The 14,006-nt window shown below is 36.6% G+C and overlaps 2 protein-coding genes across 3 annotated transcripts; both read left to right on the top strand.

The window, feature by feature from the left end:
• The first annotated feature begins 289 nt into the window (after nucleotides 1-289).
• LOC113673870 (mitotic spindle assembly checkpoint protein MAD2A) lies at nucleotides 290-3,357 on the top strand. The gene is made up of 6 exons (XM_027190326.2): nucleotides 290-498; nucleotides 580-595; nucleotides 1,115-1,245; nucleotides 1,700-1,835; nucleotides 2,403-2,509; nucleotides 2,628-3,357. The coding sequence occupies exons 1-6, from the start codon at nucleotides 423-425 to the stop codon at nucleotides 2,792-2,794; spliced, it is 633 nt and encodes a 210-aa protein (XP_027046127.1). The 5' UTR covers nucleotides 290-422; the 3' UTR covers nucleotides 2,795-3,357.
• A 1,048-nt stretch (nucleotides 3,358-4,405) lies between these two features.
• LOC113673918 (ESF1 homolog) lies at nucleotides 4,406-12,188 on the top strand. Of its 2 annotated transcripts, none has more exons than XM_089194713.1 (17): nucleotides 4,406-4,658; nucleotides 4,893-4,974; nucleotides 5,183-5,272; nucleotides 5,977-6,052; nucleotides 6,312-6,615; nucleotides 6,702-6,822; nucleotides 7,159-7,208; nucleotides 7,300-7,416; nucleotides 7,715-7,802; nucleotides 8,086-8,245; nucleotides 8,358-8,583; nucleotides 9,027-9,247; nucleotides 9,890-10,079; nucleotides 10,494-10,717; nucleotides 10,904-10,995; nucleotides 11,430-11,457; nucleotides 11,781-12,188. In XM_089194713.1, the coding sequence occupies exons 1-17, from the start codon at nucleotides 4,608-4,610 to the stop codon at nucleotides 11,863-11,865; spliced, it is 2,205 nt and encodes a 734-aa protein (XP_089050839.1). In that variant the 5' UTR covers nucleotides 4,406-4,607; the 3' UTR covers nucleotides 11,866-12,188. The 2 variants fall into 2 exon arrangements, with proteins under 2 accessions (XP_089050839.1, XP_089050838.1); XM_089194712.1 differs by having other exon boundaries at nucleotides 4,412-4,658; nucleotides 5,974-6,052.
• The last annotated feature ends 1,818 nt before the right edge of the window (nucleotides 12,189-14,006 follow it).

Raw genomic sequence — 14,006 nt, 5'->3', positions numbered from 1 at the left:
TTTAAAATTTTGAAAATTGATAAAGCGAAAGTAGTTACCCACGCTTAATTTCAGTAGATCCAAAGAATAAGTAATCTTAAGAATTACAAAATAATCGAAAACAGACCATTTTTTGTCTGAAAACACAAATGAAAAAATGAGAATTCTTACAACTTTTTCCCTGGAGTTTTTTTATTACAATTAATGAAGAATTGTGGCTATCCACAGGAAAAATGACCTTTCACTAGCACGTTTTCCAAGAGTAAAATAAAACCTCTCTCTTTTACGGCCGAAAAACTGTCCAGTCCTTATTTGGAGGGAGAATGCAGAATAAAGAAAATGACGTAATAATGGCGATGGTAACTAGTTCCAGATTCCCTCCCGTTTCAGTCCCTGACTTCGTCCTTCCCAGCTTGCCTTGCAAGCCTCGTTAGATTTGAAAAATGGCGGCATGTACTAGACAAGAAAACAAGGCGATTACTTTGAAGGGAAGCGCTGAATTAGTCACAGAATTCTTTGGTAATTTTCTTTTCGTTAAGTTTTGATTTAGAAATTCTCTCCTTTTGAAGCTTTAAATATTTTTTTTACGTTTATCTACAGGTTACGGGATAAACAAGTGAGTTTCTATGGCGTGTTTCTTATCGATAAGCTTATGAAGTATTGTTGTTTACCAGTTGACATATTTAAAATGTTGATTTGAAGACATCACAGAGGACGGAATGACAAGTGTATTGTTCAAGTTTTGCTTTCCTTAGAGTTTTTTTACAGTGAACCTGTGGAAATTTTGCATATAGCTAAGTTAGGATTTAAAAAGAGGATGTCGATTGTCTTAAGTAAGCTAGATTATTACATGGCTAATACTGTAAGTTTATTATAGTTTGTTTGAATCCTACAAAACTTCTTTAATCTACTTAAAACATCAAGAATGCTCACAGAAACTGCGTGGGGTAAGTTATATTGATTGCCTTTTTATTTGAATGATTGCTGATAAAAAGGTGTACAGGTCAGAGTGCAGAGATTATCGGTACTAACTCCCTAAATCGACTTATTTAGCTAGGATAAGCTTGCAATTATTGCACTTGTGTATTATTTCATAAGCTCTTAATTTACTACTGGTCTTTTTGTCCTGCTTTAGCATTTTGTATCAAAGAGGTATCTATCCAGCTGATTCTTTCAAGAGAGAGCAATTTTATGATTTGACCTTATTCGTCAGTGACGACAAGGATCTTCAAGATTACCTGTCCAAGGTTTTACAACAGCTCAAAGGTAGGCAGGAAATTGAAAAAAATATTTGTAATCAGACTGGTTGAAATGAAATAAGTCATGTAGTGGGTGCTAAAGGCTGCACTGATTGTGACATTTTATAATTACCGATAGGTGGAGGCTCATTACTGTCAAGGGGTGAGTGTGTTTTTAGGGGAGTGGGGTTGGGGGACACTCTGTCTCGGAAAATTTTCAAATTGAAGGCTTCTTTGGCTCAGTTGTAAACTCTTTTTTGAGAAAAATTTTGTTGCTTAGGGTTAGGGTCAGCAATCAAGCAACCTTAAAACTAATTTATAAGGTGAAACAGTCTTTGCCTTCACTACACTCCCTACCTCTATGAAGGGCCCTGGTAATTTTTTATACACACAGACCTTGTGGCAACATTACTTCATATTCCCCCCAGCTGAGAACGGCTGATTGTAGGTTACTTTAAAACTGAGATTTTTCTTTCTTTCAGACTGGCTTGAGGACAATACCCTCCAGCGGGTTGTCATGGTGATAAGTGAAGTAGACACTGATGAAGTCATAGAGAGATGGCAGTTTGATATTCAGTGTGAAAAGAATGAGCAAACAGAAAACAAGAAAGGAGCAGGGTTTGTGACTACCATGCTGGAATGTTTCAAAATTCTTTCTGTAACTACCTCACTTGCATAATTATACTGATACATACTGAAAAACCATACCTCTTTTGTAAAGATTCATAAAGATTAAATACATATGATTTCTGTGATCATAGGATTCATATACTTATTCCAAACTCTTGATTAGGAAAAACAACTAAATAGCAGGCATATGAAGCTTGGCAATAGTTAAGGGTGAGATTTGAGCATAAGTGGGTGACAGGCTGTACAGTCAACACAGTATGGAAGTTTTGGATGTTTTATCAGTCTGATGTGTTTCCTCATTTACATAGCTGTCATGTAGGGCTCAGGCTTCACAGTACTGTCTCACAACTTTTGGTCTGTTTTTATTGTTTTTTTTGTTTTCAGGAGGGGCTACTTCTTAAGGCAGTTAAACCCCTTCAACCCTCAAGTTTTTATCAAGATACAATATTGTCTCTCCATCGCCATTACAAACAGAAGAGCTCACCTGAAAGTTGACAGAGACAACTACATTTGTGTGAAAATTATGTCTTTTGATGTTAATTTTGTGTTTTTCAGTAAACCTCCAGCATCAAAAAGCAAGAAAGACATTCAAAGAGAAATGAGAGATGTGATCAGACAAATTACAGCCAGTGTTACCTTCCTTCCCTTTCTTGAGAAGCGATGTAAGTGTTATTCAATTTGTTTTTAGTTTGAGGGCAGTGCATTGTTTTGTTTCTGAAAATTATGGTAATTTTAACTGCAATCAATTGTTTGTGTGCTTGTTTGTTTTGTTGTTTTCAGGTGCATTTGACCTACTGGCTTACACTAACAGAGATCAAGAGATTCCTGAAACATGGGAAGAGTCGCAAGCGAGGATCATCGCAAATTCACAAGAAGTGCGATTAAGGTCCTTCTCAACATCTGTTCATAAAGTGGATACAATGGTGTCTTACAAAGGAGAGGATTGATGCAAACAAGATGACATTGCTTGTCCAGCACACAACAGCTGTACCAAAGTACATGTGTGAAAAGGAATCCACACTCATTCTACAAGGATACTTTTTTATTTTATCAAACTACAAGTTCCTCAAGAGGTTCAGCCCAGCATGACCAGTATAACCTTGTAAAAAAAAAAAGAAAAGTGGCAAACAAGAGAGAATATATCAGGGAAATTGCTCTTACAAGTTCCAAAGATTACTTCCTCTCAAGGAAAAATGACTTAATGTCAATGATGAAATTCATATCAAGTAGTTTTGGTCTATAAATATTGACATTATGATTTCAGTAAAGGTATATATATCAGTTTGTCACTTGTGGGTGATTCTGAAAGAATTTAGATAGCTGGCCACAGATGTTTTATAAAGTGAAACGGATATGGACTTTTCCATCCTTGATAGTAGCACAACCATGAAACTAGTAGATGTAAATAAATATATCAAATAAAAGTCAGAGGTCATTGTTCAAAAGTTCTGTTTTTGTGGCCAGTAGTACTTTCTTCAAGAAAAATGAATAAATTGCATTTGTATTCTTAGGGTTCAGTTTTTCATCATTTATATTTTGATATTAATTTTTTTTTTGGCCTGTAATGAGTTTTGTTGGGTATATTGAGGCTAGAGTGTCCATTGTCTCTTTTAAAAAGATAAATTATATTCCAGTGCATCTGTTTACTCATGGATTACAGATGACATTTAACTCTTCACCCCAAAGAGTGACTAGCATCTAATTTCTCCCTACAATATCACCCCTGAGTCACACATTAAGGTCATGAGAATAAAAGAAATGATCACCAACTAAAGAGGCTCTTGATTGTTAAACAAGTTTTCCTTGTCAGCAAGTTAAAAATGAGTAGAGAACAGTATAGAGGATATGTATACTGATGTTAGGATGTAAAGGGTTTAGTGTGGTGAGAGCAAAAAGTGGCACATGAAGTGCAGCCGGATGTGTCAGTTATGTTCTTACCACATTTAGACGTCTATGATTTGTTACTGGAGAGACCTGTAGCAATGTGGAATATATTTGTTTTTACAATAAAAAAGCAATGTGTTGTTAATGGTGACATCTATGCATCTGCCCTGTGGCAGATCATTAAAATGTGTGTAGGATTCAGGTGCCAAGGCATGAAATTTGTCTGCACAGTTAACATGTACACCAGTGGTACTGTAGCTGCGTAGTTAAAACTTTAGCTGAATAGTTTTTCCCTTTGTTAGAGTTACATGTAACATCTTCAAAGTATTACCTCTCTGTTTTTACTGTCTTCTGCTTATCATATAAAAATTTTCATCCCCCTTTTTTTGTTTTTTTTACTTTGTTTTCTCAATGTCAGCTTCTTTTTTTGGCACCATTCTTACCAATTACCTATTGTAACAGTTTAGAAAAGTGGGGTCCTTGTGGAACTGTGTTTGAAAAAGAAGCAAATAAAGAAAAAGTCAATACTAATGGTAACAAACTGACCTGTCCTGTGCCCCCCCCCCCTCCCCCCGACCCTCGTCCTCCAAATGCCAGTAAGACATAGTAGCCCCTAGTCCAGAATATTTACCCGGTGGGGTAAGGTAATTTCTGTAGCTCCTTGCGCAATATGAGTGGTTACCTAGCAAATGGATGCCTAGACGTTTTCGTTTCTCGTCGCAGTTTGTTTTGGTTATCCGAACAAGATCGCCTTTAACTGCCTTTACAGGTTCTCAAATTCTTCCGTAAAAGATATTCCTAGTTATTTTTGTATATAGGTAGCGGATTATCTCAATGAGTTGTTAATCGCGTGAAGAATTTGTCTGAAAATAGAACATGGAAGCCGATCAGAGATTCGCACGTGTGACTCAGGACCCGCGTTTCAAAGTAAGGTTTGAATTCAGCTGTTTTATTTGATGGCCTGAATTTATTTGAGTTCCTTAGCTACCCATATCCTTAATAAAATCTTCATTTTCCTTTTCGAATTGTCGTTGATTCTGTGAAAAAATCTACCCATAAGGAACATAAAATTGCCAAACCTTAGAACATTGTAGTTGATAACAGATAGACTCCGATCGAAGCTTCTCTCACATCAGCATGATCGTGTGTTATTCTTTCCAGAAAATATCACGGAAGGAGAAGAAACTTAAGATCGATGGAAGATTTCAAGGAATGTTCACGGATACGAGCTTCACAACAAAATGTAAGAAATCTGTTTAATTAAAGTTCCACTAATTTGATGTCATTTATTTGATTGTTAAACAAATTCTCCTTGTCAGTACCAAAGGAAATGTGTAGAGAAGAGAATGGAGAATATGGATACTGATGTTGGTGTGTAAAGGGATAAGTAATTTTATTTTTTTTAATTTTGTCAAACTCAGTTACATGTATGTCTATATTTTTATCTATAGATTTTGTTGACAAACGTGGCTCAAAAGTCAAGAAAACATCAAAAGAAGATCTTCACAAATTTTATGAAATCTCAGATGAATCAGACAAAGGTATAGCAAACAATGCAAGCAAAACTTTGATTATATCATAACTTGTGTTTCTTTTAAAACTTAAATATAAATTTCTGTTTGCCACCTAAGCTCTAAGCTCTTCAACCCTTTGACTCCCAAGAGTAACTAGCATCTAATTTCTTCTTACAATATCACCCCTGAATCAAATATTAAGGTCACAAGAATAAGGAAATGATCACCAACTAAAAAAGCCCCTGATTGTCTGACAATTTCTCCTTATCAGCACCTTAAGTAATGAAGAGCAAACAGTATGGAGAATATGCATACTGATGTTCAGATGAAACAATATCCCCAAGTCGATATTTTTCCTTCTTACCATGATCTTTCCTCTTGAGAATGTTTTAATATTGTAAGGAGAAATTTCCTTTTGGTCTCTCCTTGGAATAAAAAAGAGGTTAAAAATACATCAGCCTCTTAACCTTTAGACCCCAAACAGTGACGAACAATTAATTTCTCCTTACAATATCACCTCTGAATCACACATTATGGTTATGAGAATGAAGGAAATGATCATGTACTAAAGAACCTCTTGATTGCTAAACAAATTCTCCTTGTTAGCACCTTAGGAAATGTATAGAGAACAGTATGGAGAGTATGCATTTTGATGTTAGGGTGTAAAGAGTTTATCTGAGTGACCCTTTAGAGGAGTTAACCACACCACTTCCTTTTCTTCATTACAGAAGACGATGAAAAAGACTTGGACGAAGAGATTGAAAAGAAAGGTGTCAAGATGCCAAAGGATAAAAATAAAATGAAGAGGTACTATCAAGTTATTTTTTTTCTTTATCCCACAGGAAAGCTTGTCCAGGTGTAAGGCACCATTTGCCTGTTAATTCATAACTGTACATAATTTCAAATGCAACATTCTCAAGAGTTCTCGCAGATGAAATTGTAAAATCACCTTGTTTTAAGATGCTGGCTGGCTTTTACTACAGTCTAGTTTGAGCACTAGTTTTCAGCTCTTCGTGAAGAAACTGTCAAGTGACTGATTCATTTACATGTTTGTTTATTCATTTAGGAGAGAAAAGGAAGAACTAAAAATTAAACAGAAGAGAAAAAAGATTAAAGAGAAGCTTCAGAAATTCCACAGTAGTAACGAGGAAAATGTTGAAAAAAGCATATTAAATGTAAAAAAAATTAAAAGCAAAGAGAAATGCAAAGATGACAAGAATGATGATGATGATGATGATGATGATGATGATGATGATGATGAAGGTGTGAGCTCCAATAATGAAGAAGTCGACATTAGCAGGGGAGAAGGAGACATAGAATCATCATCAGATGAAGAGGATGAAGACATTCCTGAAATTGAAGCAATACAGGTTTGGACTTAGCCAATGCATTTTTAAAAAACATTAATTGTTTGACAAAGCTCTTTTTTTAAAACCATTCTTGATCCATATCTTAGGATGATGTTGAGCATCCTTGGGGAGAAATGGGTGTTTCTACCAAAACTACAGAAGATGCGACAAGACGCCTTGCAGTGTGCAACCTTGACTGGGACAGAGTGACAGCAACTGACCTGTTTGGTAGAGTATATTTTTGTCATCAAGGGGATAGTTTCTAAAGGAACTGTGGTGCTGCATTGGTGGGAGAGTGTAACAGGGTAATTTAGTATAATTATCAACTGAAATATTTGCTCTGATGAAGGGCTAAGGCTCAAAATGTCAGCTTCCAAACTCTTAACAGTGGCCAATTTACATTATCAACTCAGTTGATAATACCAAATGACCTTGTTATAATTTTTTTTGTCAATCACTTTTGTCTAAATTTTTCCTGGCAAACTATGTGTATCATGCATAGCACAATTAGAAGAAAAGAAAACCTGTCTCTGAAATTCTGTCTTCTGTCTTTTTTTCTTTCAGTCCTGTTTAACTCCTTCAAACCCAGAGAAGGTATTATTCAGTCTATCAAGGTAATGAAAATGAAATATTCCATGGAAATCCTTCTTAGTTTTTTTTCTTGGCTTACAGTTTTGATTTATTTATGATTTGGTTTGTTTGTAGATTTATCCCTCAGAATATGGACTTGAACAAATGGCAAAAGAGGAATGCGAAGGGCCAGTGGAGCTTAAAGATGATATCAGTGACAATGAGGAAGCAGAAGACAGTAAAAACAGAGAGGTAATACTTTGAAGATGTTACATGTAACTCTAGCAAAGGGAAAGACTATTCAGCTAAAGTTTTAAGTATGCAGCTAGAGTACCACTCGTGTATAATATGTTAACTGTGCAGACAAATTTCATACCTTGGTACCTTTTATTCATATTTTTTGGTTAACGTATATGCAAGCAGTTCTGTAGAAGATGGAATTAACAATCAGATCTTGGAAGTTAAAGGATAATGAAAGTACTGATTGGACAACATGCTGTACCTATAAAAAAATGTTCCAAGTTCTCTATTATCTGTGTTTTTTTCTCAGGGGTCTGCATTTTCAACAGAGAAACTGCGACAATACCAATTAAACAGACTTCGGTATTTCTATGCAGTTGTGGAATGCAATTCAAAAGGTACATGTACATGTAATAATAAGGAATTATTGAATGAGGTTGAACACGACATCATGAATTATCAATGTGGAGGTCTAAGTTGTCTGCCAAAGTCGAAGGTTGAGGTTATCATGTCAACTTCACATGGCATTTACTGCATGCTCTTAACCAATCAGAGTTTTCACAGTAAGTCTAATGTATAATAAAAAACTCTATCTTGTTGCATTGTAGAGGTAATTCAAATGTTGGTGCTCAAACTTACATTTGATGTCAATTTTCCATAAGGATATAATTTTTTATTCAGAGACAGCAGAAGTCCTGTATGATGAATGCGATGGAACAGAATTTGAACTGAGTGGAAATTTACTTGACTTGAGATACATCCCTGATGATATGGAGTTTGATCAGGAACCCCACTCTGTAGCCACAGAACTACCACCTGTGGGCATGTATACGGCACCAGAGTAAGTACACACTCTGTAATTGTGTACATTTTCCATAAAACTTTCAGCTCAAATTTGTGGTTAACAGATTTATTTCCTAGCATGTATATTTTATTTATTTCTTTTTTTTCAGGTTTTGCACAACAGCTCTCCATCAAACAAATGTTAAATTAACATGGGATGAAACTGATCTTGGACGACAAAGAGCAACCATGAGGAGATTCACAAAAGAAGATATACTTGAAATGGATTTTAATGCCTATCTGGCATCTTCCTCAGATGAAGATGAATCAGAAAAAAATGAGAATGGTAACCATGACTTGTCAGATGACGAGGACAAGAAAATTGAAAAGTACAAGGTGAAGGAATTACTTTGAACTTTTTGCTTAAGGCTTCTCCAAAGGTTTTTTGTCATTTGCACTTTAAGATATTTGGTTTAAACAGGACAGAGTGAGGAGGGTGGGGGTAGCGGGGGTAGTGGAACTAAAGGACATTTTGTCGGGGAGGACTTTGTCTGTGTCATGATGAATTCACCTGTTCCCCCCATAAAGCTCTGTAATATTCTCATTAAACCCCTCTTTGGAAATTAATGAGCAGTCAATTTTTTACAGTCCTCCCCTTATACTCTGTTGGCAATGATTGATCTCCCCTCCATTTCCTCTAAAAACAATGTGACCCCCCCTAAAAAAATCCTCCACCCTCCCAGGCAATAAAAGTGACTGGTCCCTAACATCAGAAGAAGCTGTTAAAACCCTACCAAAAATTGGAAAATATGGTGATTTTTTTATCACCATGGTAACAGGAACTTTTAAAGGAGATTGAAGACAGAGAGCACAAGTCAGACAGAGATCAGGAGTTAGAGATCACTTGGGAACCAGGCCTTCAAGAAACTACAGAAGACCTGGTGACCAGTAAGTTAAAAGAGAAAGAGAGAAGACAGATGACACCATGGGAGACATATCTACAGAATAAGAAGGAAAAGAGGAAAGAGAAACGAAAAGAAAAGGAAGCTGCCAACAACAAGTGAGAGAGAATTTGATTCATACTTAGGTTTGACTGAGAGGCCAGGTAGCAATGTTTTAATGAGTTGGCAATTAGGTTTATTCCCATTAAATTTTGAGGCACAAGATTCAAGTGGGAGAATTTTTTCTTGATCCCTTTCATCCTTATGATCTCATTATTAATTCTCCTTATTGCCTGACATACAATTCTTATAATGTTACTTTGGAGTATTTAGTGTTAGATCAAATAGTAATCTCATAATTGATATTCTTTTTTATTCTCATCACCTGTCTGCTTGATATTGTATTGATATTGTAAGAAGAAATTCTGTCTAGGTCAATGAAAAAATAAGCTGATCACAGGCTAGTAGTCCAGACCCGTTCCCACTCGCTCCCGGGAAGTACTTGCATGGTTGGAGAAAATTGCATCTGGGGAGGTCCCATTTTTTTAAGGCAAATTTTGCATGAAAGTCGAGTAGTCATGAGCCACGACTCACAGGTTTTGTAACATGAAATCAGGCGTTCCCTCTTTAGAAGGAAATTGAATCGGAAACGTTTTATGCTGAAAGGAACTTTTAGTTGTGCTCTTTTTTGTGGATTTTTACTGGGTTGATGGGTGCTATGAAGTATGAAGGTTACATCAAAGAATCTTTTTGCACTTTAGTTCAACAGTCAGAGATTCCGACGAAAGTGACGACATTCCTTCAGATGTTGATCTATCAGATCCTTTCTTCAGCCAAGAACTTGGCACTGATATAAAAAGTAAAAAGACACCTGACAAAATGTCTAATGAAAAAGGGAAGAAAAAAAGGAAGCGGAAAGCCGAGGAAACTGAAGAGGAAAAGAAGGCGAAGGTGAGTAAAAAGAACGGATTTAAAGGTAAATAGAAAAAAAAGAAATTTTGAATTGAGTGTCGAAAGTAATCAGAGATTGTTTTGGTTTTTGCTTTACTTCGTTCTGTGATTGGCTAGAAAACTCGCGCCATTCTTTTAACCAATCAGATACAAAACTACAACCAATCACGACTTGGTCACCCGCGTTTTCCCGCACTTTAGACTTTTTACTCTGAATTTGTATAGGCTCTTCAGACACTCAATCGAAAAGCGCTCTATCGTGTCGACTCAATAAAGCAAGCTAGCGGATATCAGCATTAAAATCATGCAATCAAAGTAACATTTTAAAATTTCTTATCTTAAACATTGAAATGTTTTCATTATATTTCTAAATGAAACATTACATTTTTTTTCTGTTAATTATTTTGAATCAAGGCGGAGCTTGAATTGCTTTTAATGGACGAGAAAGACGACCGACAACATTTTAGCCTGAAAGGAATTTTGGAAAAAGAAAAGAAAAGCAAAAAGAAGAGGAAAAGGAAAGCGAAAGACGATGAAATTGTGGAGGATAATTTTAACGTGGATCTGAAAGATTCTCGATTTGATGCGCTGTTTACTTCACATCACTTCGCTGTGGATCCTTCAGACCCGCAATACAGGTATGATGAACATAGGAGTTTTCCCTACTTCATCGTATCCTAATCTTTGGTAGCTTTTTATTAGTAAGGGATGTTTAAGATCTGTTAGCTGGATGATTGGAAAGTCTTGTGCAGATTTGGTTAGTTCGTCAGAAACGTAAATGTTACCAGGGTTACTGTGTTAATATTGTGATTCTGTTTCAACAGGAAAACTAAAGCCATGGAAACAATTTTAGTGGAACGACAGAAAAGAAGAGAAAATTCAGAGGTTGAAAATGCTCATCCGTGGCAGGAAAAAGGTGGGTACATTTGAATCGTGATTTGCAGTCGAGAATTTTTTTTCTAACCCTGTATCGGGAATGAGTTCAAGTTTTCCAAGACAGGAGGAAGAACAATTTAATTAAGGAAGAAAAATCAACTCTTTTTAAGGAGGGCATTGCTGTATACAGCAGACTCGTACCCAGTTGTCTCCAAAGTACTGGAAACCGACGTGGACAGTTTAGCGCGAAGTATGAAGGGTTGGAAGAAAGTAAGGAAATAAGCCCTCTTTCCCATCAACCCCTTCTTCCTCACTTTATCGCTGCGCACACTTTTGAAAGGACTGAGAACGAGTCAGCTTATATAGGTAGGCTTTATAGATAGGTGTCTGTCTTCTTATAGAGGTGGTTCTACTGCAGTAAGTTTCTTTTACAGTATTTATTCTTAAATATTTTTATTTTATCTGATATTGTAGGAGATCAAAGGCTCAGAAAAGATCCGAGGTAAGTTTGCGATTTTACACAAACATCCTAACCCGCTACATTTTTGCAATTACATTTGCTTTTTGAGGAAGCTTTCTAGACTACAAAAAGTCCCTCCTTTTGGCGAAGTCCTTCGTGCGAGTCAAAAAGGGTCAGAGAAAATTGATGTTAGCGCACCTCATGGAACTCTGAGAGTGAGGCGCACACTCAGAGTTCCGCGCGGTGCATTATAATTTTTTTTGTCGTAAAGGAGGGACTATTTGTAGTCTGTAAGCGTTCCGCCTCTCTTTCCAATCTCCGGAATTATTTAACCACATAAAATGATTGTGCTCTCCTTTCCTTAGTTTATCATTGCTGGTAAAATCTGTGAAGTCGAAAACAGGACAATTCTACGAACAGAAGAGGAAAAAGAAGTTAAAACATAAGTAGCGAGCATCACTCAGAGCGATGCTCCAACTTTCTCCCAGCTTCTTCTTCCACTAATAACTGAAGGGAATATTGCAAACAAAATGACCTAGAACACGTTTGAATCACATGGGCATCCCATGTAAATCTTCGGGTTACCCCCGGTCGACGACGCACACGAATACTCATCGGAAATACTTCGGGACCTCAACGAGGATTAGTGAGTTGCACACCGTTGTTTAAACAAGGATTGTGGGAACAGTTTACAACATGCGACAAAAAATTTTAACTATGGACCACGGACACTCGACTGGAATGACATAAACATCAATAAAAATCATGAGACATTTAATTTGTCTTCTACTTTGTTTTCAATAATATTTAGAGCTTAGACGCTTTAAAACGCGCGGGAATTAAAAGTCGCAGAAACTCTACTACTTTGCGAATTAAGTCTGGACTCTTAGAATAAACAGATTCTCAACAGGCCTGTAACTTTTGGAAAAAAACTAATTACTTCCCCCACATGTTTCAGTTATCAGGGGAGTTGGGATTCTAAAATGAGACATAAACCCGTGCAGTCCGTTCTAAAACTGGTTAGTTTTGCCCTATATTCCCGGCAAAATAATTTATTTGCCCACACAAGATAAGGGCCTCTGATATTTGCACACGACATAAAGCTTATCACATTCTTTCTCACGCACTATCAATTCTCCCGGAATTCCTCCTTTTCAGTGAGATGTAAACCCATAAATATGAGCTAATATGCTTTTGAGGGACCAGGGGCCGAACCCTAGATTTCTCTCTAATTAACAAAATTCTTTTGTCTCAATATTCAAAGGAGATTTTCTCGGCCCACGAAAGAGCTGTAACTTTGACACTTGCAAAAAATACACAACTAATCATGCTGTTTCTAACGCACTATATTCGTCTAGGAATTCCCCCTGTTCTCGGAGATATAAGCGCATGAATATTGAAACAATAGAAAATGGTTAATGAGCATCTGGAAACTTGGAAGATCCACGAGCTAAACTGAGTTTTCAAATTCATTAACAAAATTCTATTGTTTCAATATTCAGAGGGGATTTTCTCGGCCCACAAGGCAGCTGTAACTTTGACACTTGCACACAATACACAGCTAATCATCCTCCTTCTAACGTGATATAACGTGTCCCATAATTCCCTCTTTTCTCGGAAGAAAAAGCCCGTGAATATTGAAACAAAAGGAATTGGTTAATGAGCTTCTGGTAACTTGGAAGATCCACGAGCAAAATTGTGTTTTCAAACTCATAAACAAAATTCTATTGTTTCGATATTCAGAGGGGATTTTCTCGGCCCACAAGGCAGCTGTAACTTTGACACTTGCACACAATACTCAGCTAATTACACTCGTTCTAACGCACTATAACTTGTCCCAGAATTGCCCCTTTTCTAGGAGATATAAGCGCATGAATATTGAAACTATAGAAAATGGTTAATGAGCTTCTTGCAACTTGGAAGATCCACGAGCTAATCTGAGTTGTCAAACTCATTAACAAAATTATATTGTTTCGATATTCAGAGGGGATTTTCTCGGCCCACAAGAGAGCTGTGACTTTGACACTTGTACACTATACACAGCTAATCATGCTCTTTCTAACGTGATATAACTTGTCCCAGAGTTGCCCCTGTTCTCGGAGATATAAGCGCATGAATATTGAAACAATAGAAAATGGTTAACGAGCTTCTGGCAACTTGGAAGAATCATAAGCCAAACTGAGTTTTCATACTAATTAACAAAATTCTATTGTTTCAATATTCAGAGGACATTTTCTCAGCCCACAAAAGAGCTGTAACTTTGACACTTGTACACAATACACAGCTAATCATGCTCTTTCCAACGTGATATGACTTGTCCCATAATTCCCTCTTTTCTCGGAAGAAAAAGCCCATGAATATTGAAACAATAGGAATTGGTTAATGAGCTTCTGGAAACTTGGAAGATACACGAGCTAAACTAAGTTTTCAAACTCATTAACAAGATTCTATTGTTTTAATATGCAGAGGGGATTTTCTCGGCCTACAAAAGAGCTGTAACTTTGACACTTGCACACAATACACAGCTGATCACGCTCTTTCTAACGTGATAGAACTTGTCCCAGAATTACTCCGCTTCTCGGAGATATAAA

Source organism: Pocillopora damicornis, chromosome 14 (genome assembly GCF_964200805.1).
Source record: "Pocillopora damicornis chromosome 14, jaPocDami1.2, whole genome shotgun sequence".
NCBI lineage: Eukaryota > Metazoa > Cnidaria > Anthozoa > Scleractinia > Pocilloporidae > Pocillopora > Pocillopora damicornis.
Note: the sequence above shows the minus strand (reverse complement) of the source record. Positions and strands in the feature narration are given on the sequence as shown.

What these genes read in the sequence shown, in the direction of transcription:
- LOC113673870 (XM_027190326.2), top strand. Translation starts at nt 423, where the DNA reads ATGGCGGCATGTACTAGACAAGAAAACAAGGCGATTACTTTGAAGGGA. An exon ending in GGTTTTACAACAGCTCAAAG is followed by an intron (nt 1,246 to 1,699) that starts GTAGGCAGGAAA and finishes TCTTTCTTTCAG; the next exon opens with ACTGGCTTGAGGACAATACC. An exon ending in TCCCTTTCTTGAGAAGCGAT is followed by an intron (nt 2,510 to 2,627) that starts GTAAGTGTTATT and finishes TGTTGTTTTCAG; the next exon opens with GTGCATTTGACCTACTGGCT.
- LOC113673918 (XM_089194712.1), top strand. Translation starts at nt 4,608, where the DNA reads ATGGAAGCCGATCAGAGATTCGCACGTGTGACTCAGGACCCGCGTTTC. An exon ending in GGCATGTATACGGCACCAGA is followed by an intron (nt 8,246 to 8,357) that starts GTAAGTACACAC and finishes CTTTTTTTTCAG; the next exon opens with GTTTTGCACAACAGCTCTCC. An exon ending in AAGGAAGCTGCCAACAACAA is followed by an intron (nt 9,248 to 9,889) that starts GTGAGAGAGAAT and finishes TTTGCACTTTAG; the next exon opens with TTCAACAGTCAGAGATTCCG.